Genomic DNA, 25270 nt, shown 5'->3' on the forward strand with positions numbered 1-25270 from the left:
CAGCTCAATGAAAGGAATCGCAACAAAGCGGTAAAAAAAAAAAAAAAAAACTCCGCCATCCAAGAAATGCAGGGAATGTTTAACCTGTCAGACGACCAAGAACAAACCTGGTTCTGCTTATGGTACATTTGCAGACGTATCCTGAAGTACCTCCCTTTTATCGATTATTTCTTGATATCGGAGGGGTGTACTCCCCAGTAACATTTTGAGGCATAAATATTTGATTGTAGTCGTTGATGCTGCTACTCGCTACACTATTTGCGGTTCACTAGTAGATATTACAGCTTCTTCTGTAAATAGTTTTCTTTATGAAAACGTAATTTTGAAATATGGTATTTTTAAAGAACTAGTCACAGACAAAGGTCCATGGTTTACTAGTAACTTGTTAAAGGAGTTTTGTGCAATGATTGGATCCAAGATTCGATTTGTAAATGTTCAAGCACATTATGCTAACGGAAACGCCGAGATAGCCATCCGAAATATTGAACTACTGAAATCTGCGTTGTGTAACAAAGATCAAGGAATTTGAGTTGAACTGCTGCCATCTGTTGTGTTGACCCACAATTCATCTGTCAACTTATCCTCTGGATACAGCCTCTTTGAACTGTTGTTTGGGTACCAATGTAAGATGCTCCACGAAGCAATTTTGGACACCCCCTGTCAATTTCAGGACAACACTGAACGATTGCGGCAACTTGAAGAGATACGCGATTAATACCATGACAAATGGTTCCAGAGACATAAAACAGCAACGAAATTTTATAACAAGCGTCATTCAAATCCCAGTTTCAAAATCGGAGACAAGGTGTGGATTTTGGACAGCACTATGACGAATGAGTCCACCAGAGCTTTTAATGGACGTTATTTTGATCCAGGAATCATTCAGGATATTGAGCACCAAAATTCCTATTTTGTCAAGTTCAAGACTGCACGGGGAAGATTTAAGGTTGATTCGACTGCAGCTCAAAGTTTCAGGAAGTACTACGGGAAACAGGAGAAGGAAACTGAGGGAGAAGAGGAAGACATGATATACAAGACGTCCTGGAGGATGCTACGACGAATGCTTGGCGTGTAGAAGTACAGGAAGAGGAACAACTAGAGAAGGGAAGAAAGAAGAACAACATTGTGTCATATAATACTCGGCACCTAAAAATGCATAAGTTTTTTTTTTAAATTAATATTATATTTTAGTGTACATTTTCGTACACAATAATTAAAAAGTAACAACATGGTCAAAGTTGTGTACATAAAAAAAAACTTTCTCATCAAAAACAACAACAGCCAGGTAACCTTTACATAAACTTCTCGGCCCGTTGCTTTTTCCAAAACAAACATCTCGTAACGTGATGTACTTTCCTAAAAAAAAAAAAAAAAAAAAAAAAAAAAAAAAAAAAAAAAACTTACAAAAAACATTTTTTTTTATTTTTCACCATCATACGTCACAAAATTCAATTATATAAAAAAACACAAGCAAAAAGCAAAAAATAAATAAATAAATAAATAATCCATCCTTCGTTCCATACAGTTTAAATCAAAACTTCAAAAAGCAGCAATGGAGCTTAAAACTTGTACCTTGTAAGTATCCTTTCTTTACTACAATATCCCTTTCCACTTAAAAAAAAAATCAACAAAAACTCTGCCATCTGGCATGTAACAAGTCATTTATCATTGTGGGTGTAAATCTCCTAAGTGGCACGCAACCCACTATGCTATACTTACAAATTTAAAAATTTTATTTTCTTCTATACAAATCAATAATAATAAATTGCATTTTTAAATGGGGCCACTCATTTTTATTTTTAAAGCCCTAATATATCTTACTTCAACATTTTTTAATATTTTAATTGTGAGATTATTTTCAATTCTGCTGTGAACCAGGGGCGGATCCAGCACCGACTTCTGGGGGGGGGCGGTGGGTTGTCATACTGCTACTTTTAAGGGCTCCAAACTTTGGGATGGGTTTTATTTATATATAAAAAATAAGAAAATTTCCTCTTCTTGGGGGGGGCGATCGGGGCGATCGCCACCCCCCCTGGATCCGCCCCTGCTGTGAACATGATAGAAAAAAAAGAACATTCCATCTGTAAAGTGTTGTGAACATGTGATTGCTAACCAACTACCCACTTGGGCTGAAATAGGGAAAAATTGTTCTGGTTTGAAACCGAAGTTTGGTGCCAACACTGAAGTCAATAAGAAAATTTATGTTTGTCGTGGAGACATGGCTATGATTAAAGCTAAGCAGTTGTTAGCCCTACGAATGAATTACTTATTCCACTAGGGGGAGCAGATAGGAGTATCCAAGAAACTACAGGAGGACTTCGTAAAGATTGTAATAAAATACGATCTTTGAAACCGGGACAAGTGAAAATTCCTCTAGGCCAGCGTTTCCCAACCTTTTTCAAGTTGCGGCACACTACGGGTGTTACTTGCATTCTCGCGGCACACTTATAGATATTATTTGTAAATATAAAACACAGAGGCATTCTTTCTGTGATTACTGATATTCTCACAGAGAAGAAAGCTCGATCACTGGTTTCTCCCCGTGGTAAATCATTATGCTTATTTTTCATTCTAATTTAAAAATAAAAAAAAACAATTTTAATGGAATATTGGACTCAGGTTTTTTAAAGTACACTTTCTTTTTAAAAAACTGTATCCAATCTTAGATCACTAAATAACGAACGAACAAACAAATCTCTTTTACTTTTAAAACACAAGTGTAGGTAATTTGTCGAAATAATTGAATGATATTTTAAATTTTCAAGTTACGGAGTAGTTTGCAACAATATAGAAGCAATAATGGTCATTTGAAATGTACAGAACAGTAACCCGGTATGACACTTAAAATTGTATATTCATAGTAGAGGTTCATAGTAATGTGAAACACAAATATACATTTTTCCCTACGTTTTACAATTTGATTCCTCTAAAATTAATATTTTTTTTCGATTCCTCGCGGCACACCAGCGGCCCACTCACGGCACACCAGTGTGCCGCGGCACACAGGTTGGGAAACGCTGCTCTAGGCTATAATCTTCCCGCTGACTATGTATTGTTGACATGTCGCGAACGCCCAGGGACGCGAACAACAAGCCTTTGGAGAATTGTTATAATAATTGTTTTGATTTTTAACTATGGTTTCAATTTTCAATCAATTTTCACATATTTAATAATCAATTTTCAACTATGGTATCTCCCTGCATAGCCACTGGTGCGTTTCATTTCCCTATGGAACCTGCTGCGAGAATTGCATTGTTAAATATAAGCAAATTCTTAGAGGATCATTTGGACAACGTAGACCGCATTGTGTTATATATTTTTGATAACGAGAATTGGGATCTCTACCAGCGTCTTCTACCTGTGTATTTTCCATTGGAAGAAGGAAAAGAAGTGGACGCTGTTTCTCTGGAATGAAGTTTTATTTATTATTATTATTTTTTTTAAAAAAAGACGGTTCTCAAATGAAGATTTGATAGATTAGGAACATCTGTGAAGTTGGTGACGAATTTTGTTTTGACACTAGCCGTGTCATCATGGCAATAACAATTACAACGAAGAAAAGGAAAATGAATACTCATATTAACATCATTGTTTTGTTTAATCACTTAGAACTGTTGGCTAACTTTGTAGAACATGTTTTTCTTTTGCTTATCTAATCAACAGCTTATTATATATTTACCTGAACAGCTAGTATTTTGGCGCCAAATCACCATCCTATTGACACACTATGCTTTGCAGAAGAAAGAAAAGGGGAAGACAGACACAACTGTGATTTGATATTTGCATGCTATCCATGTTATGATAGTAATGAAGAAGGAATTCCTACAATTTTTTTGTATTTTTCAAGATGAATCTAATGATCGAAATGTGCAAGTGAAGAAGAATAAAGTGTATTTTCCTGGATTATTTTGTTTTGAATTCCTTGTTACTGCTTTTTGGAAATATATTTAGTCAATGTATTCTTTTGAAAGGAATATACACTGTCATAACCTCTTGTGCGAGTTTTAGTGATTTTATAAATGGACAATTTTCATTGCCTGCAGTGTATATATAGTGAACTTATTTCATCATGAAGATGGATTGTGATTTACGATTAATGAAGATTTGAGTTTTACATAACATGTATTTCTTTATATTTAAGAACGGACTTGATGCCACATTTTCTTGTGGGTTCACGTCTCTCTGCTTTCATGTAAGAAGAAAGAAGATTTTTTTTTTCTTTTTCCACATATTTTAGTCAGGGATTTAGGAATGTTTTTGGTGATAGCCTATCATGTTGATTTCGTTAAGGTTTTAATAACCAGTGCAGGGGGCTATTAACTCTGCCAATACTTTGGTCATTGTGGAACTAAATTCTCCAAAATTCGTTTTTCTAAAACCTGAAATCAACATTCTTTTGTGTTGTTCTATCTGTTTTTCTATGGGTGGCTAAATTATTTTTTCTTCTACCGTGTAATAATTATTTTTGATTTTAGAATCAAACTTTTATCGGAATTGCAGTTCTATTTATTATCTATATAAATGGATCATGGTTTGAATTTTTATTTTATTTCCTTTATTTTTCATCGATTTTTATTTATTCCATTATTTTATCCAATTATTTTCCCCTTCTCATATCTTACGTGTTTCAGGCAGTCATTGACTGTATTTCCTAATTTTTGTGATGTTACTATAATAAACTTGTCTACCCTACTCCTATAATATACTTGTACTGAATAATCATTCCAGTAATGTTATGTATAAGTATGTCGGAACAGTGATTTCCAGACCTACATTTTGTGCTTAGTGATGCTGTGTTTACAACATCGACGTTGTGTTTACGTTATTTGGCCTTGACTGTTCTTCTATCACTTGTGTTAGTGTTGTGAACATTTATGCTGTATTCATCATTTCTTACCTTATGCTTTCTTTCCAAACTTTATCTGCTGCTGTGACTTTTAACATGAAGACTGAACGGATGATATTATATATATTTATATATATATATATATAAAGGGAAAGCTGAAAGTGAATTATTTTTCTTTTCTCTTCGAAATGTTTTGTGGGACTTTGATTTCAGGGGGGTTTGAAGATATTAGAATGTGTATACATTATAAGCTATTTTATTTTGAACTTTGGGACATTTCATTTTAAATTCAACTCAGTGAAAAACATCATCGTCTGTTTAATAATGAGTCATATTTCAATTATTTTTTCTAAGTTCATTTCCTCTTAAAACAAGGAAGATTTCTTGCTGTCTGTCATCTCTTTCTTACACATGTAATTTCTTAATGAATAAAACAACCGATTGTTTCCCTGTCCGCATTCCTGTCATCACCTCACCTATGGTTGGTCTACATAGTCTGCACTTCTTCTACGTGATAGAAGAAACTGTCAATGAACTAGGACATAACCCGGAAGGGACATTAATCAAAACGGTTGGGAGAGTTTTTGCAGTTGGATTTGATACGAGTCAAGATGTAACAGTGCGAGCAACAATTTCAAGTTTGCTACAAGTTATACCTTGCTCTAGCTTATGGATCATTTGTCATCGCCAACGTTGTATAGATGTTGACAACAATATGAAATTATTTACAAAGTAATTTCGATTTTGATTAAGTCAACGTTCGCTAAAATATTGGCTTTCTTGTTTAGACTGCGCTGTCTCTTAATTCCCAGCTGCTTTACCACTCTGGAGACCAATGAGATAAATGGACGAACGTCAACGCACCAAAAGGATCTAGCAAGGACGGAACACCGAGACACACGGAAAAATGAAATTTTTGGGTTTTATGTCCCACGTTTATGCCGGTCGTAAAGGAGACGGTGATGATAAGCAATGAATGAAATGAAGAAAGTGGAAGAATCCCAAGGAAACCCACGCACACGGTATTTGTCCACCACAAAATTCACTTGGCGGGAGCAGAGTTTGAACCAGGAACCCCATGCAACAGAGGTGAACGCTCTACCACTAAGCCACCGCGGCCCTGCCGAGACACACGAGTGAGTACTAGTAGATTAACCAATCAAAATCGCTATTCCCTTCACACCTACTTCAACCCCTTTCAACATCACAATTTGTCTTTTTTGTATATGTTCAATTTTATTTAAATGCAACCCAGGTCAGATCCCACACTTTGTGCTCTACCAAATACAAAATTCACAAAATTCTGGGCTCAACTTGTGAGTTCTGACATCCCCATTGTATGATTCAATTACACGTTATCTGAGCTATTGAACTTAGAAGGTGCGGCTGCACAAGTCTTTCTGTATAAGTGTTCTATCTATACGTACTTTCCGTATGAAACAATATAGGCGGTCAGGATCTCACATACAAATGGACACATATAAGATGTAGCTGACGAAGGTAACATACATATATGTATGTAATATAAGGAATACTGCTAGATACCAGACATCCTGCAACGGCATGATGTAATGGCATAACCATTGCAATGCCTATGCTCCGAACCAGGGGCAACGTATGCTTCCGTTTCGGCTATCGTATGCTCCGAACCAGGGGCAAAAGTGGATCTGAAAAGGTAGGGGGACGGTACGTAGTGAGATGACATCACGCCGTCCCCCGTACCTACCTTTGCCCATTGTAATCTTTTAGGAACTGAGGAGACGCTGTATACATTTTCTGGAGTTGGGGAGACCTCGTCCACCCGCGTCCACCCGCGTTCCCCTGCACTTTTACCCCTGCTCCGAACTGATTTCTGTAGTAAGCGAGAAGATTCCGTATATTTGTACAATATACCGCTGTCCGGAGAACGAATTTTTCTCAGTGCAGTTTTTCTGTTATCCAATGTGTTAAATAATACTTAGGTCCGTAATGTCAACGTTCTGCCTCTACTTAATAATCATCAGAAGGTAGTTAAGTTGAATACTTCTGCAGGACCTATGAAAGTTTGTAAACTCATGATATATCAGTCGTGGACTGAGTTCCGCCCAGTTTTCAACTTCTACATCAGCCACTGTTAACACCAAGGTTTCTTTCCTAAATTACGAACTCCAGATTGTGAAACTAATATATAATATCATATTAGTGTATCAGCAACATACACCATTTTTCTAGAATGAACAATTCTCGACCGATCATGGGTCGAACTTAGAACCACATTTGTGTCCTAGATGCCTAAACAACATCAGGAATTAGTACTAATATTATACTCCAGACGTGGACAGATTAATATAGACTTATGTAAACAGGATGTCACAACAATTAATATTATCAGTTCAATCGGTGATCAATCCGCTAATTAACACTCTCACGGCGCCCTCACTGGACTGAGTATAGTGCAAACCCTTTCATAATTGGTATCCATCTCTTACGTCATGGAGACAGGGTCCCACACTAGACTCAAGAGTTGAATGTTCCTAGATACATCTTATAGATAAAAGTATTCTGACATTTTCTTTGTATCGAATATACGTATTTATCTCTCTTACTTGGAACTATTTTTCACCAACTGTTAGTTGTCTTCCGTACCGGTGAATATAGGTAGTACAGTAAAACCCTTTTTATCCGGAGTAACTGGGACCAAAGGCAATCCGGAAAATCGAAAATCCGGATAATCCGGGTAGTATGGGTAATAAGCAAAACAAATCCCTTCAATTAGCACACTTATCGTTTATTACGATAACTTTTCACATCATTTCTTAACAGAGAATTGGTCCCCTGTCTTCTGTTTCAAACGCGTTTGGCATTTGAAAGAAGCATGGTCACACAAACGCTTTAAAAATTAGAATTGCACCTATAAAATTGTTGCAATAAAGTTAAACAAAAAACATTCTGGTTGAACCACACACGATAAGCAAAATGACAAAAGCCGCTTGAAAACAATAGAAAAACTGAGGAGATTGAGCAAGGATGTTATAAAATAGAGGATCTGCCCATACGTATCTTCATCGTATGAACTCAGTGAAGCCAAGAAACAATCGAGCATCGTCTGAACCGGTACGTCTGATTGGATACTCTCGTTCCCGCCATGATTGTTGGCTCGGAACATTGCGATCTTAGTGGCGCGGAGTGGGCAGAGTAGGTGTGGCGAGGCTGTGATGTATGGCTTCACGATTTTGCTGTATGGGCAGATCCTCTATTTTATAACATCCTTGAGATTGAGGGAAGGAATGTGAGGTAGGGATTCAAGGTCAACCAAAGCGAAAGCTATTTATAGCTGGTGATTCAATCCACTTCAACTCCCTGAGACACTGGAAAAATGAAAATTTTCAGTTTTACGTCCCACGTTTATGCCGGTTAGACTGAAGAAGCCAATGATGATGATAAAAATAAATGAATAAAGTGGCAGGAAACGAGGGAACCCCTAGAAAACCCACGCACAGGGCGTTTGTTCACTACAAAGTCCACCTGGTGCGAGCATCGAACCATGAACCACAAGCACCAAAGATGGACGCTTTACCACTGAGCCAGCGCGGCTCGCCTGTGACAATGAAATAAAGCTTTACTAAACTCGGCAGAAAGCACTTTACGTACAGCATTCCCATAATTTATTGTAAAATTTATGCAGGAGCTGTACATTTAATCAAATTAAAAGCGAATGTTTGACGTATTTATAGTTACGTTATTATCTATGTGAACATTAAATTTTTAAAAAATGTCTACCAATCTGATACAGATTATTTGGAGATCCGGATCAACGAGGTCTGAATAAACGAGGTTGTACTGTATGTTGGTATATCATGTCTATGATTGTTGAGTGTTTCTTCTAGATGCATTCTAATCACGCCTAAACAACAAAACCTGCCGGAAAGAAAGATAGAGTGAAGAGTCAGAAATATCAAGAAAAAGAAATGGACCAAGAACACAACACGGATATATTCCAAAGAGATTGATACTAAGTAGAAACAGAAACAAGAATTTTAAGAAAATAATCAATAAATGGATCAAAAGATTGCGATCTTGGCCAATAATTGGTTTTTGGCCGGCCCCTAAATCGAGGTTTCGTATTTTCTACGGAAAAAGCACATCATACTGAGTTAACTGATAGTACACTTCATGTAGTTCTCCAAATATAAGACCTACAATAAAATTCTTGATTGAAATATATTGGATCATTTGATCCAAAAATTATAAATAATTACTGTACTTAGTACTTAATTTTGTCAAAATAGATGGCCAGTACATGGGCGATTCATGGTGGTATAACAACGCAAGGTGAATGAAAAGTATCTCCACCAGAGTTGTGCAAGAGAGAAGAAGCAAAATCATTTCGCCTTAGAAAGATCTTAAAAATTAATGTCTCGTTCCAAATCCACATTGGAAGAATTAGGCCTAGTTTCACAACGGTGTGTATAATAATAATAATAATAATAATAATAATAATAATAATAATAATAATAATAATAATAATAATAATAATGGATGATCAAACATTGTTTCGTCTCGAGACTCGAGTGTCTCGTCTTGTATTGAGTGCAGCCCAAACCGTCAATATTAAAATCAGAATAACAACGTCTAATATGAGTAATTTGACCTACTTAAATAATCTGACAAATACTAAAACACATGATAGACTGTAGTGTCTATGATAATAATAATAATTGACTCTTAATTTAGAACCTTTAGGCAAGTAATTTCAGATAACTGTAATATCAAGTGTCTCATTTTCAACGAACTTAAAAATTTACTGAATTCTCTGTCTGTCTGTTATTTGAGTTTGTTTCTGTTTCTCAATTTTGAGCCCTCCATTCGATAGAACATCAAAAACTATCTGAGAAAGTGCTGGGATTTTTCGTGTCTCTCTTCACGTTCCTCTGATATTAGCCCCCCAAAAAGTTCGGAAGATTTAAGGAGTCATATCTCGGAAATTGTAAGTGATAGAGAGATGACATTTTGGAAATTTTTACGAGAAAGAGAAGAAGGTGCAGGAAAAAAAATACTTTTATATGTAGGAATAATCATAGTTATTCTTTCCGCCCGGTCCCTCCATTCTTTTAAAGTTCGTTCTGGCAATGCTCTTGGAGCATTTTCAACTTCTTTTTTTGTTGATTTTTCCTCTCAGAATTCATTTCAACTTGGTTTTTGTTAACTTATATTTTAAGTAAGGTATGCAAGATGCCATTAAATGAAATACAATAGAGCTTATTCTTTCATGCTCAGTCGTCAGGGGTTCGGGTGAGCCGAGGTACTGTCTCGTCTCGCAAACATCTGCTGAAATAAAGGTCTCGATTGGTAACGTCTGGTCAAATTAATATATTTTTATTTACTAAGTTAAAACAAAACATCTCTAAAATCTCTTGCAACACCTGATGTTCTGTTCGGAAGAGTACATAAGTATTTGTGGAAAGCACTGTCTCGTCTCGTGTCGAGCGCAATCCTGCTACAGATAACTGAGGAAGATGGAAAGGTAACACTCGAGTTAGTCTTAGCTTACGCTAGTGATCTAGTGTAACTTGTTGCAAAAGTAAGAAGTAATAAAAGTAAGGTAATGAGATTAAGGTAGACTAAATAAATTAAATATAGTAGAGTCCGGAAAATTCGACCGAAGGGTGGTCGAGTTTGTGAAAATGCCGGGTTATCAGGAATGGGGTTAGAAAACAATAAGTACGACTGTTTTCTCCGAAAATACTGTACTGTACTTGCACGTATTGGTTGCTTGAGAATACAACAGAAAATAAACTGTCCAAATACCCTTAAACAAAAGGAAAAGTACGTACCTTATGAAGGCATAGAGCGGGTTTGACCTTGAACAGGTCTGCGCGCCGGGTTTTCTCGCCCTGCCAGGATGTGGCGGAGCTATAGGGCCTACCGGGTTATCGAGTGTCGAGTTTTAGGGACTCTACTGTATAATATTTCTGGTAACAGAAAAAAATATTCTACTAGTGGTTCCTAAGATAGCGCTGGCAGTTACCTTTCGTTGAAAGCAATGAAATTAGAAAGAAAGAAACGAATGTCGTTAGGAGTGATGTTAAACGAATTTCATATTGGTACGCACACACATACCCAATGCCCATGGATCAAGTAAACTATGTCGTGGACAATCACCGTATGCGTGGGTTTCCTCGGAGATCTCCCATTTCCTGCCACTTTCTTCATTCCACCATTACATCCACTTCTCATCATCACCGTCTCCCTTAGTCTCGCCAGCATAAACGTCGGACGTAAAACTTATAGATTTCATTTCATTTAGAATGCTCATGGAATTGCAATAGATATACCTGTACACAAGGCTGTTGATATTTCGTGTGTTCTTCATACATCACTATTCAGGGGCCACGATGGCTTAGGCCTACCGCTCAATGGCAACATTTTGTCGGACAACCATCTTGTTGCTCTGGCTAAATGCATTGAGTCTTATGGGAGTCCGCTCACTGAGGCGACGGCGACAGAAAAGTTGCCGAGGTGTCGCCAAGCAGGGCGACAGCAGGGCAACAGCTCGGCGACGGAACAGTTGCGCAACATCTAAAAATGCATTGTGTCTTATGGGAGTCCGCTCACTGAGGCGACTGCGACAGAAAATTTGCCGAGGTACCGCCAAGTAGAAAGGTAAAAAATAAATGTTTTCTACAAGTTTTTTCACGTAATAGTTCGTTCCGTGTGTAGCGCGTGAAAAGAAGTGTTCGCAATGGAAACTAACACATTCTTTGATTAGTGACTAGCATGTCTTTAATTAGTGATAAAAGACTATGGAAAATTAATTGAGGAAATAGAGAAACGCCCAGCGTTAAAGAAGAAATATATACAAAGAAGAAATTATTGAAGGAAGTGTGTTTTGCTGTTGTAAGAAACTAGAATGAGTTGATTTTAATTTTAGCGTCCCGTTCAGCAGCGAGGCTATATGAGACGTGGATCTACTGATTAACGTGGAATCCGAACCACATGAGAAACTAGAATGAGATTTCCATCCAAGAAAAAACAACACAGATAGGTACACTCATGTCCAAAATTATTGTCTATAAATATGTTTCTTGTAGGAATATAATTTGATAACGAATTAGCCCGGTATTTCTTATAATGTTAGTATGTGTATAATTAGCAAAGACATGTATGTGGAAAATTTCATGTCAAAAGAGCAGGGGCGGATCTAGGGGGGGGCGATCGGGGCGATCGCCCCCCCCAGAAGAGGAAACTTTCTTGTTTTATATATATAAATAAAATCCATCCCAGAATTTGGAGTCCTTAAAAGTAGCATTATGACAACCCACCGCCCCCCCCAGAAGTCGATCCTGGATCCGCCCCTGCAAAAGAGTAAGAACAATAAAACGAAAATAAAACTTTTTGTTCATTTAACAACATTTTGTTTTACTCATTCTAATTTTCGTATTTATAATTCTTTTCCTACGAAATTTACCACAAATATGCATTTCCCGATTATACACATAGTATCAGTATTAAAAGTACCCTGTAAAATCATTATCAAATTATATTCTTACAAGAAGACAGTTATAGATATGCTACAATCATTTTGGACATGAGCGTACATTAATCGATAATAACATATCGATGTCATACTACACACTACTACTTTCACTAATTTCCCACAACTAGAAAAATAGAGATAAAATTATCATTATCAATTTTCTTTCCATTTCAAATATAAAAAAGAAAAAACTGTACAGTATAAAAGTAGCCGATTTTAAAACGAGAAGAATAAGCAGGAAGAACGAAGAAAGACAATTTTAATTTTATGGCTATACGTAGAACATCTGAGAGTACAGTCACGGTACAGTGTTGTCGGATTGCCGCTTTTGTTAGTTTCATTCTGTTAGTTATTTCCAATCGTTTTATATTTTCGTCATTATTGTTATCTTTTGATTCGAATAATTGTTCCCGTTCGTATTAGCTTACATAATGCTGTTATTTTTGTCACTCATTGACGCTCAGGGACGTCATTTAGGGGGGCGGGAGGGTGCAATTGCTACCAAGAGTTTGAGAAATATATAGGCCTATATAAATACTCTAATCTATTGTCTATTAATATACTAGTACAAAACGTGAAAGTCTTATGTGTGTAGTGCTCTTGCCCCCCTCAAGCCAAGTTTGAAATGACGTCCCTGTTGACGCTACCTTCCAAAATTTGATAGCATTGGTGCACACAGAAAAAAATCCGTTCTCCGGACAGCGGTATATTGTACAAATATACGGTATCCTCTTGCTTACTATAGAAATCAGCACGGAGCATACGTTATCCGTATGCTATATAGGCACTGCCCTTAGATGTTACATTATGCCGTTGCAGGATGTCTGGCATCGAACAGTTGTCCGTATATCACATACATATTGTAACGGGTACTTTGGTCCAAGTCCGGTTGCGCCAAGTTTTGTAAAGGTTGGTCTTGGTCAAATTTATTAGATATGTAAATTTGACCTCGATTCCTGAATATGAGCATGTGATAATTATGATAATGACATGCATTATGCTCGGGTTCGCCAGATCTGAACAAATTAATATGTAAATTTATATTTGCCTACCAAGGCTGGGCTCTTGATGGTTTGTTTCCGAAGATTGCACCGGTGCGATAGTAAGCTAAATCATGGAAAGCTGAAGTTAACGCCGCGGGGCTTGAACCTCAGGTCTCTAAGACTAATGTTTAATTAGCGATTAACAAAGCGTAGGGAAATTTAAAGGTAATATTTCTAATGATATACAGATCTCGAAGTCCTACTTTTCCCCCAAAACGGTATTACCAGGGCGCTAGGAAAAAGTAGTGGCGCAGCTAATTAGAATTTAAATAAAACAAAATAAACATATGTTTTACGCAACCTCCACAGAACGGTCACACGCTGCAAAGCTGAAAGAAAATTTTCTCGCTAATGCAGTATTTATGGGACAGACTGTGCTGACTACCACTTGGAGAGGCAAGTGAATTTTTGAATAAAAATTCAATTGCTGAATGCTGCAATAGATTTTAGATTTATTGAAAAGATATAATAGAAATAAATCAAATCGAAATAATTCAAAATAACTCAAATTAATTACGACTGTGGTGGTCAGTTCCGGCATCTCCCAAATTACTGGAAATGTCAAGACAAACAAACCAAAAAAAATGCTTTTACTATGTCTAGCAGGGGTGAGGAATTTAAATCTACTTTGCTTAAATAACAAAAGTTACACAGAAATTTGGTAACAGCAATAAAATTTTAATTAATTAAAACAATAAAAGTAGTTACTAGTGAATGGAATAACAATTTAGAGTAGTCAACAAAAAAAATTAAATAACAGAAGAAAAATCTTTTCAACAGGAATCAATACCATTGCTTGATTTTTGAAAATGTTATTGGCAATACCTGAATTATTTTTATGGAATCAGAAGGATTCCACTTGAGAATGTTAAATAGAGAATTTAGTCTGTTACCTCAGCATACAATTATGTGATTTCCTGAATCATTTCATACTTCTGATTAACAGCTCTTTTTATTAATTTCCAATTAAGGCTCAAAAAATACAATTAATCTGAATTGCTATCATATGTGCTTTTGAATAATTTCTAACAGTAAATCAGATTTTTAATTTCTCTGCTTATAATTAAACAGTGGCAAACAGAATGTTATTACTTAAATTGAAGTTTATTTATCACCTCCAGATATTATTATTAAAGAAGAATTAAGAAAATAGAATAGAAAAAAATGAAAAGACTGTAGAGAAGTTATGATTGGACAATTTTGATTTATTTTAAAAGTCATGACTTGCTAGCGAATGGGAATGGAAACGTGAAATTATAGAAAAGATACAATAGGATAGAAGTGCACTTGTGGATCTTAATATTCATATATACACACCTATATCATATAGCTAAATATTCATACATATAAACATTCAAATCATTATTCAATTTTATCTAAACAAATTACTAAAGAAAAATCAACGTTAATTACCATATAAACAAGCAATAAAATACACATATAATATTGATACAAATTAATTGGGATATCGATTGGACATTATTTTGAATCAGTTGACTTTTTGTCTTCAGTAATCAGAGTCCGTCTGTTCAATGGGTCGCTTAATTAGATACTTATCTATGAATTATCCTAACTTTTGTGTATATTATTTAATCTACCGATAGGCCGAAACTCTTGCTTTTACAAAAACCTTTATAGATGTGTAACTACAATTCGTTTCCGTTTACAAAGTGCCTATCCAAACAATTATAATCAAATAACTAATAACATTGAATTTATGTTTTATTCAAAGTGCAACTCTCAAATTTGCAGTTCCACAGACATGAATATTATTCTAAATATTAGGACTCGATACAAATATGGTTCTTATTTTGACCCTTTCTTCATTAATTATGTAACAGAAAGTCTTAGTTTATGATGAGGAGTTAAGAACTCAAAAGGTTATGCAATAAGATGTAATATTTCTTCAATAAAATAAAATAAAATAAAATAAATCGATAAAATAAAATGGATCACTGACATGCAACTGGATTTGTGGTTATTGGATGAAAATTAAGGCACGTTAATTGTTCATTCCGTATGGGAACGGAGAATCAAACAACACCAACAGTCTCGACCCGATTGGGGAACGAAGTAAAGAAATCGACGGATGACATCTGCCAAAATAGTCCGGCCTTGAGTCATAATGGGGAAGAAATAAATTAACTATATTTCCTACCTTCTCACCGCAACTGGTCGCCATTTCTTTTTATGACTGCTTCTTACCAGGCACGTACTTTCTTCTTTACGTTAAACTTGTTAAAGTGTTCGCTTGCACTTAGCGTCTCCTGCTCCTTTCCATGTGGGCCATGCTTCCGTCACAGTTCTTTGGTTGAAGTCCTTACTTCGGATCCCGACGTGTGCATCTCCTGGACTGGATACTCGGCTGGTCGCTCATTTGCCTCTTCACAGAGCATATGCTGGGGCTTCCATGGGATGTAAATGTTTGATTCTGTTCTACTATGGAGTTGGCTGACACTATCAACTAGTTCGATCACTGCCACTATAAACAAGTTTGATCACCGCTACTATCAACAAATTCGATCACCGCCACTATCAACAAGTTCGATCACCGCCACTATCAACAAACCACTTCTGCTTTTGATAACACCTTTTTCTTAAAGTAAAATAATTCGAATAATATTTATCAATGTATTCTACAGTGTTTGAACGATATTAATCAATAGGAAATGTTAACTGGTCCGCTCCTCACAAAGCACCACGACGGTGATGTATTAGCACATAATTTTTAACTAAGAATCACTTTAAACAAAAATAAGTTCATCGATATTTGTTAGAGTGTGTGTGTGCGTAGAGCGGCCGTGTGTAATGTTCGACGAATGTATTGCAACTGCCGTAGCTTCTTTCGGTGTTAGGGCGCGTACCTATCTATAAACAAAAAGATCTTTCTTTTCTTTCAAAAAAATTTAAAATTCGCAACTTTGTTTGTTGTTGTGGCGGTTTTCGTTGTTCTCTTTTAAAAAAATGTTCGTTGTAACGTTTCAGGTTGAGTTTATGACATGCTTACAAAGCTAAAGGGTTCCTGAATGATTCCAATGTAAAAAGGATGTTTTAGCAGTTTCTCGAAGAATTCCTGTTAATTGCTCAGCCTGTGTGTGGGCCACGAGGACAGAAAGAAACGGGATCTATTGTCCAGAAAAGTTGTCCTTCCGTTTCCTGCGATCGAAGCTGGTTGAATCGCGAAGTAAAGATGTTCATTTAGGAAAAAAAAAAAAAGAAATGGTGTTCTGGCTAACTCAAATTTTAATATCGAGTTGATTGTACATAATTTACATATGTAATAATAATTGCTTCTAGGCGATTGTCACAATATACTTATGTTACCTTCGTCAGCTATATGTTATATACGTCCATTTGTATGTGAGATCCTGACCGCCTACATTGTTTCATACGGAAAGTACGTATAGATTAGTGATGAGCGCAAAAGTCTTGGTCTTGCAGTTTTTGCAAGAGTATTGCATGCAAGACCAAGACCAAGACCAGGAATCCCGATGCAAGACCAAGACCAAGGGGTGCAAGACCAAGACTTTTGCGCAAGAGTCTTGCACAAGTACCGGCACTACTTGATTTTTTTTATATAATGTAAAAGAGAAGGAGATGGATTTATTGGCTTCAGTAAAAATGCTGCTAGAGTGAATGTGTTCCCAGTAGTTTATGCAATCCGTGAGAGTCGATCTGCCCCTGTAGCTTATAGCAACAGTATGTCGTTTTCTGAATTGGTTGTTCGCGTTTTCTGTAGATATTACTCGTTTTCAAGCCACACAGGTGTCATCTCGCACCATGTGAGCTTTTTTGGTGGACAAACACCATGTGCGTGGGTTTTCTCAGTATTTTTTCGTTTTCTCCTACTTTCTTCATTCCACCATTTCAGTGATTTCTCATCATCACTGTTTCCCTTAGCCTTGGTGCATAAGTGTGGGACGTTAAACTAGATACTTCATTTCATTTCAAAGTATATTAGTGGTGTTCTTCTTCCAAAACTAAAGAGAAATGTAGTATTGAACATCCGTAATACTGTACACCATAGGTGTCAATTACATGGGTATGGCCCTGGCTCCGAGACTCAAGCATCCGTTGGAAATTTTCAATGTGTGCTCTTAAAACTAATATCGAATTAACATTTTCATGACATTGACATAAACTTAATGCATGTAACCGCCAGTTTGATTTCATGGGCGGATGCTTATACATTCATTAATTGTTTATTAATATAACTTTTAGCCTCCTTAGGTATGCGGCACATCGAGGATTGAACGATATAACATTATACTACAACAATAAATTTATATTATAAAATTGAAAATGACTATTTTTGTGACTCCTAATCTCTTGAACCAGCCGACCGATCTCGATCAAATTTTCAGCATAGATGAGGTTTGGGCCTGGGAGTGTTTTCGTCATTTCTCTTTGACGGTAAAACTTAGGGGAGGGGAAAGGGGGGTTATAATATAATACATAAACTTAATAACTCTTGAACCAAACGACCAATCTCGATCAAATTTTTAACATAGATGAGGTTCAAGCCTGGAATATTATGTCAGTTCACTTTGATGGAGCAATGTAGGGGAGGTGGAAGGGAGGGGGGATATATAATAAATTTAAATTAATAACTTTTGAAACATCCGACCGATCTTGATCAAATTTTCAACATAGATGAAATTCAGGTCTGGAGCGATTTTTATCATTTTACTTTGACGAAGTAACGTAGGGGAGGAGGAGGAGGGGTAAAAATTAAAAATATGTGCTGTCTTTGTGACTTCATCACTCTTAAACCAACCAATCGATCTCAATCAAATTTTCAGCATAGATGAGGTTCTAACTTGGTTTTTTTTTTTTTTTAATCAAATCACTTTGACGGTAGAACTTAGGGTAGAAGGTGGGGACGGAAAGTGTACAAAAATAAATAAAATTTAATCACTCTTGAACCACCCGACCGAACTCGATCTCATTTTCAACATAGATGAGGATCGGACCTGAGGTGGTTTCTGTAATATCAATTTGACGGTGCAGTTTAGGGGAGGGGGAATGAAAGATATTTTAAAATGATCGAAAATGACCGATATTAAAATGAGTCTATAGTTTTAGGGGTCGCTGAGATAAACAGTGACTCTTCCGATCCTATTTAAAATCCAAGTTCAGCCCCGTAGCTTGCGGAGGGAAGAGAAGATATATAAAAACGATCGAAAATGACAAATATTATTGTCGAGTATATAGTTTTAGAGTTCGCTGAGTTGAATACTAACACTTCCTAATACCGTTTACGACCAAGTTCAGCCTCGTAACTTGGGGAGAGGGAGATACATAATAGTGATCAAAAATGACCAAATATTAATGTCGAATCCATAGTTTTCGGCGTCGCTAAGATGAACAGTGATACTTCTGATCCCGTTTAAATGCAAATTCAGCACCGCAATTTGGAGGAGGAACAAGGTATATAAAATTATAAAAAAATTACCATTATCAATGTCGAACTCATGGTTTAAGACGTCATTGAGATGAACAATGACACTTCCGATGCCGTACCTTGCAACATGGGGTGAAGGAGATATGTAAGTTTATTGAAAATGACCGATATTAGTGCCGAATCCTTACTTTTAGGGGTCTCTTAGTCGAACAGTGACACTTCTGATGCCGTTTAAATTCAAATTCAACCTGCAACTTGGGGAGGAGGGGGAAGAGAAATATAAAAATAATCAAAAATGACCGATATCACAGAGCGCTTTATTAATAGTAAAAAGTGATTAATTTTTATACAAAATATATTATTATTATTATTATTATTATTATTATTATTATTATTATTATTTTAAGTTTAACCCAACGAAGTGGGTAATTGATGTTAGTAATCTACGTATATTCACAAGTGAGGCTTCAAATAACTTGGAGTTTGATGCCGTTATTTTGTATTTCCAATACAGGTCAAAAGTATTTATATAGATTGAGTTTACACAAAAGACATAGACAATTGAATCGTTTTCAGTTTTCACTCAAATTATTCTAAAATATTAAGAGGTTTGATTATAATAATTATTATGTTAATTTTCTCTCTCTTTTTTTTTTTAGTCAATGTTGCTAAATATATCATCATCTTCATAATAGCTATTCTGCCATTATTGCCAGGTTACTTGCTGCAACTGAGAAGCTTCGACGTTCGGTGGTCCTCAGCTAGTCTCTTCGTCTTCATGTAGCAATTTTGTTTTAATACCTTCCTTCAACTAGTCTCCTTCGCTCCCTCCCTCTCTTTCCTTACACAATACCCTCCAGCATATCCCTCATAATACAATTCCTCCTCAGCCAATATTCTATCCTAACCAGTTCCTCTTCCTCCTCTTAACAATATCTAAAATTCTTCTTTTTTCCCTAATGCTAATTTTTTTTAACACCTTCTCATTCGTTGACCGTTCAACACAGCTAATTCCTTTTTTCTCCATGTCCATGTATCGAAAGCCTGGGATTTTTTCATCACTTTTGTGTAATGTGAATGTTTTTGCACCATAGAGTACATACTGGAATCAGTAAAACAAAATCTCAATATTTAATTGGAAGTTTGATTATACAAGGATTAGCTAATCGTGGTTGAAAAGAAAAATCTGACGCCTTTAGAGTGTAAAAATAATTTTGCAATTCATGGTAGACCCCTATTTCAATAATCTGTGTCGTCTTGATTTTCTTTCATGCGTCTCAGGGGTAGCCTCCCCAGTTTGAGAACCAGTGGAGTGTTGGATCTGTTAAAAAAATATACACAGATTACGAAACGTTGTGATTTAGGCATATCTTACAAGTAGTGAAGCGTGTGTACCCATTAAAAAAGGAAATGCCATCACCTATGCTGTACACTATCATGATACTTACTCAAAGTTAAACTATATTACATTTAGAAACATGCATTGTATTTTCGTTACTATTGGTGCATTGTAGAGTTTAGTATCCCTAATATCCATAGTAAAATTTACCTATGAAAAGTTTGAGATTTCTTAAATGCAAGACTTGCAAGACTCTTGCATGCAAGACCAAGACCAAGACCAAGACTGGGTGTGCAAGACCAAGACCAGGACCAAGACCAAGGGTTCCAGTGCAAGACCAAGACCAAGACCAAGACTGGATGTGCAAGACCAAGACCAAGACCACCCCGGTCTTGGTCTTGGTCTTGCATTTGCTCATCACTAGTATAGATGGAACACTTATACAGAAAGTATTATAAAACATGCGTTTTCAGTTATACGTCTGTTGCACGTTAAGTCCAAAAACTACAGGTATTACGTATGTAACCTATCTTTTTAAGTACGCCACCTACAATTTTTCCCCCAGTGTAATTAGGATAATTTGCAGGGGAGCCATGGCCCCTTACTTCTAAAAATTGCAAGAACATTTTAGAAGATCTTGTTATAATAATGTTATATATGTCGTCTGGGTCCATCCCCCGTCCTCACTGTTAATCTTTTCAAATTATTTAGTTCCGCATTGTTAGTTCCACTCATGACTTTTTTGAACTTATATACCTTTAACACGCTCGAAAACCTGGGTACGCTAATTCCGAGTGTGAATTGACTAAAAAGAATGCAAATGGTAAAGGTGCCCACGATAGGGTACATGTCTAACAGACCTTTCGTACTAATTTAAGGACGCTCAATCCACCCAATTTTGAGATTATTTTTCTCGAGACCCCAGAGAGGGACATGCTAAGAAAATAGTTCTATTGGATTGAGCGTCTTGAAATTAGTATAAAAGGAGGACTTTGAAATTTATCCAAGCAGCTCTTATTTCATTTACTTAACCATTGGAATGGGCTATAGCTTTTTTTTAAATGCCCGGAAACAGCGATTATATGAACTGTCCCGGTTGCCGATTATGTAAATTGTGATATCAAATGCTCGGCAACTTTTCTGTTCCCGCCGCCAATGAGCGAGGGTATGGCAACAAAACTGTTTTGTCTCCGTAAAGTTGCTGACTGCAGGCGACAGCGACGAGATAGTTGCGGAACTGTTTTGTCGCCAGTGAGCGGTAGACCTTAGTGGTAGAGCGTTAACCCCTGGTGCATGACGTCATTGGTTCGATCCCAAGCTGTAGTAAGCTTTGTGGTAGACAAGAACCGCGCGCTTGGGTTTCCTCGGTGATCCCGTTTCCTCACACTTTCTTCATTCCACCATTTAATTCATTTCTGATCATCACCGTCTCGTTTCACCTAGCCGGCATAACCGTGGGACGTAAAATTTAAAGATTTAATTTCATTCAAAGCACTATTCAATCATCCCCTTCTTCCTCAAAATGGTGAGAAAAACAGATCAACTAAAAATTTCTTTCCTACCGAACTGGAAATGAACCCATATCTTTCTACATCGATTCACAGCACTTCAACTTTTTTATTTCATTATTAACAAATATCAAATTTAATCAATATCGCTAAATTTAACCACGTTTAACAAATGTCAGGTACTGAACAGATAAATCACCTACAGTATGTATTCCTGGCACGCTTATGCGTAAGGCCTAAATGTATTGCACCATAGCAGGAACGCAAATCCATTCCAGTTTACTTAGTAAGGACGATGGTTCTAACTTCCCCGTAAAAACATTCCTTGCCTCGTCCAAGGTAGCATTTCAACGAACGGAACAGATAGATAACAGTTTCCGGTCTTGCTCCCTTCAATGTTAGGAGTTGCAATTTGTATTATGTATATGCATCATACACAGGCATCAACTCACATAATTGTTTGAAAGGCTCAGAAGTCAATCAAGTTTTCCGACATGATAAAAAAAAACACCTTAAATCAGACCCGTATCCAGTCTGATTTCTTAGGGGGGGGGGAGAAATGAATACTGAGAGGGCACAGACAAAGACATCAAAGAACAACATAAAATTGTATATTTTTTATTATTTACAGAACCTGTAACAGCTGTAGCTTCTTTTATACATAATATCCTATACTGACAATATTACAGTACACAAATTCAAGATTAAGAACATTGATCATTAACTAACTATCTAATTCTATGGCCTATGGAACCCGGATGTTCAATGTCGGTTTCACAAAAGCTCTCCACTGACTTCTATCCTTAGCTAATTGGATCCAGTTTCTACTTTGTATTCCTATCTCTGCGAGATCCATCTTAATATTGTCCTCCCATCTGCGCTAGGTCTTCCTAATGGTCGTTTTCCGATGGGTCTTCCAGTCAAGACTTTGAAAGCGTTTCTACTTTCTTCCATTCTAGCTACATGACCTGCCCATCTAAGTCTCCTAGACTTGACGACCCTAACAATGTTGGGTAAACCGTATAACTTATGTAGTTCCTCGTTATGAAGTTTCCGCCATTCCCGTTCCTCTTGGGTCCGAATATTCGTCTCAGGATCTTGTTCTCAAATACTTTCAGTCTATGTTCTTCCCTCAGAGTAAGCGACCATGTTTCACAACCATACAGAACAACAGGCATGATTATCGTTTTATATATTTTAAGCTTCAAATTCTTCGACAGAATTCGCGACGACAAGAGATTTTGAACCGAATAGTAACACGAATTCCCTGCTTTTAGTCGACATTTAATTTCTTCGTGAATATGATTTTCCTCTGTTAATATTGATCCTAAATATTTGAAAGTATCCACTTTATCAAATGTATTATTTAATATTTTAACGCATCCACAATATGCCGTATTATGGTCCCGATGCACTTCCATGTATTTAGTTTTCTCTGCATTTACTTCTAAATCCATGTACCTGCAAGCGTTTGAGAAGATCTCTGCATTTCTTTCTATTGTTCTGCTATCATCCCCTATTAAATTTACATCATCAGCATATACCATAACCTGGTGAATACCATTCAACTCTAGGTCATGGTTGCTATCTTTGATTTTACTGATGGCGTATTCCAGCACAAAGTTAAATAATAATGGCGACAACGCATCTTCTTGTTTCAGGCCATTTTCGACGTGAAAGCTGGTCGACAAAAATTTTCCTACCCGGACTTTACTTTGGGATTCATTAAAACATATCTTAATTAATCTAATTAGCTTTCTCGGTATTCTAAGTTCTGTAAGAACGTTGTATAATGTTTTTCTTCTAACCGAGTCGTACGTCTTTCTAAAATCAATAAATAATTGATGTACCGGGGTATTGTGTTCCCACTTTTTTAATAGTATTTGGCTAATGGTAAATATTTGGTCGATAGTTGATCGATTTCGTCTAAATCCGCACTGATAATCTTCAATAATTTCATCTGCGTATGGGGTCAATCTTGCTAAGAGAATATTTGAAAATATTTTATAGGATGTTGACAGAAGAGAAATGCCTCGATAATTATTACAGTCAGTTTTGTCGCCTTTCTTGTGAATTGGAACAATGATTGATTCTTTCCACTCTTGTGGCAATTCTTCCTTGTTCCAGATAAGGAGAATTAGTTTGCGTATCTTGTTCCACAATTTTTCGCCTCCAGCTAATATTAACTCAGCCGGAATTTCATCTACACCCAGAGATTTGTGTTTCTTTAATTTCTTTATAGCGGTTTCTACTTCTATTCGGTTGGGTTCTGGAATATAAGGTTCTGCGGTGTGTATCTCCTTTTCTCCATGCACATTAGTTTTTGGCTGCGTGTTCAGCAGATCGTCAAAGAAATATTTCCATCTATTTAAGAGGCTATCCGTATCAGTGAGAACTGTTCCGTCAGCTTTCTTTAATATATAAACACGAGGTTGATAGACTTTCTTAAATTCGCCGATCCCCTTGTACATGTCCCGAATATTTTTATTTTTACTATTATCTTCGAGTTCCTTAATTTTAGCTTTCAAAAAATCGCGTTTCTTTGTTCTGAAAGTTTTAGAAGTTTCCGCCTGATATCTGCGAAATTTTGTGTAGTTATTTCATTCGGATTTTGTAGCCAGCATAATTTTGCCTGTTTTCTCTTCTCTGCTAGATTAAGGCATTCCTGGTCGAACCATGGTTTGTTCCTACGTATTTCGGCGTCTATTGCTGAACTTTCAATACATTGATCATTAACAAACAAAAATTAAAGGAAACACGACGCTATACAATTGAGGTGTTTGGGGCAATATAGTGCTATGGTAAACGTAGGTGAAGAATGTCATTGTACGTCGCATTTACACTAAACAAAAGCTGATTAACTGAACGTTGGAGTAAGCACATGTCCCATTAATCAGGGCTGTTAAATCTGCAGAAAACAAAATATTATAAACAGAATATTTTAACATAGATTTTTTGTCAGAACGAAACACTCCAATTAACTTTTATTGTATAACGACATAATTATATGTTCATTAAAACTGATTTATTATGATGATATCTACATTTAAAAAAAAAAAACACTATTTTGTTTCACATTTTCATTTTGTACTAGACCAACTTGTTTGTTTGTTTGTTAAAATTTAGCATCTTTTCTCATCACAAAGGCTATAAAAACGCAAAGCTTACAGTTTAAAGTGAAATACACTGAGAAAAATCCGTTATCCGGACAGTGGTATATTGTACAAATACAAGGATTCATTATGTTTACTACGGAAATCTGTACGGAGCGTCTTTATCCATATACTACACAGGTACTGCCTTTTACCCGCTTAGATGTTACATCATATCGCTGCAGGATGTCTGACATCTAACAATCTTCCGTATTTTACACACGTTTACAAATATTTCATACGTCAGCTATATGTTATATACGTCCATCTATATATGAGATCCTGACGGTGTATAGACACCTCTTTCTTGCACCATAGATAACGTCATGAAACAACTGTCGTTTGCTTGCGAGTTTGTTTATAAACGAGGTTGTTTACAAACGGAAAAGAAGAGAGGAAGGAAACAAAAGCCTAGGTAAGTACAATAGTAAACTATCACTTTAGTTAAATATTCCATTAATT

General features: G+C 36.3%; 1 protein-coding gene across 2 annotated transcripts in view; it reads right to left on the reverse strand.

Annotated features, from left to right (window-relative positions):
• Positions 1-25270, reverse strand: part of LOC145674494 (uncharacterized) — a 277738-nt gene that overhangs the window by 72389 nt on the left and 180079 nt on the right. Inside the window, exon 3 of one of the 2 annotated variants that reach the window (XM_081744634.1) lies at positions 1231-1356. The exons of the other annotated variant lie outside the window; for it this stretch is intronic. Within the exon in view, the coding sequence (XP_081600760.1) occupies positions 1293-1356 (64 nt within the window). The 3' untranslated portion in view covers positions 1231-1292. Of the gene's footprint in view, positions 1-1230; positions 1357-25270 lie in introns of those variants that run through there. 2 annotated transcript variants of the gene reach the window in all.

This window comes from Thermobia domestica, chromosome 17, assembly GCF_964235325.1.
Source record: "Thermobia domestica chromosome 17, izTheDome1.hap1.1, whole genome shotgun sequence".
NCBI classification, from domain to species: domain Eukaryota; kingdom Metazoa; phylum Arthropoda; class Insecta; order Zygentoma; family Lepismatidae; genus Thermobia; species Thermobia domestica.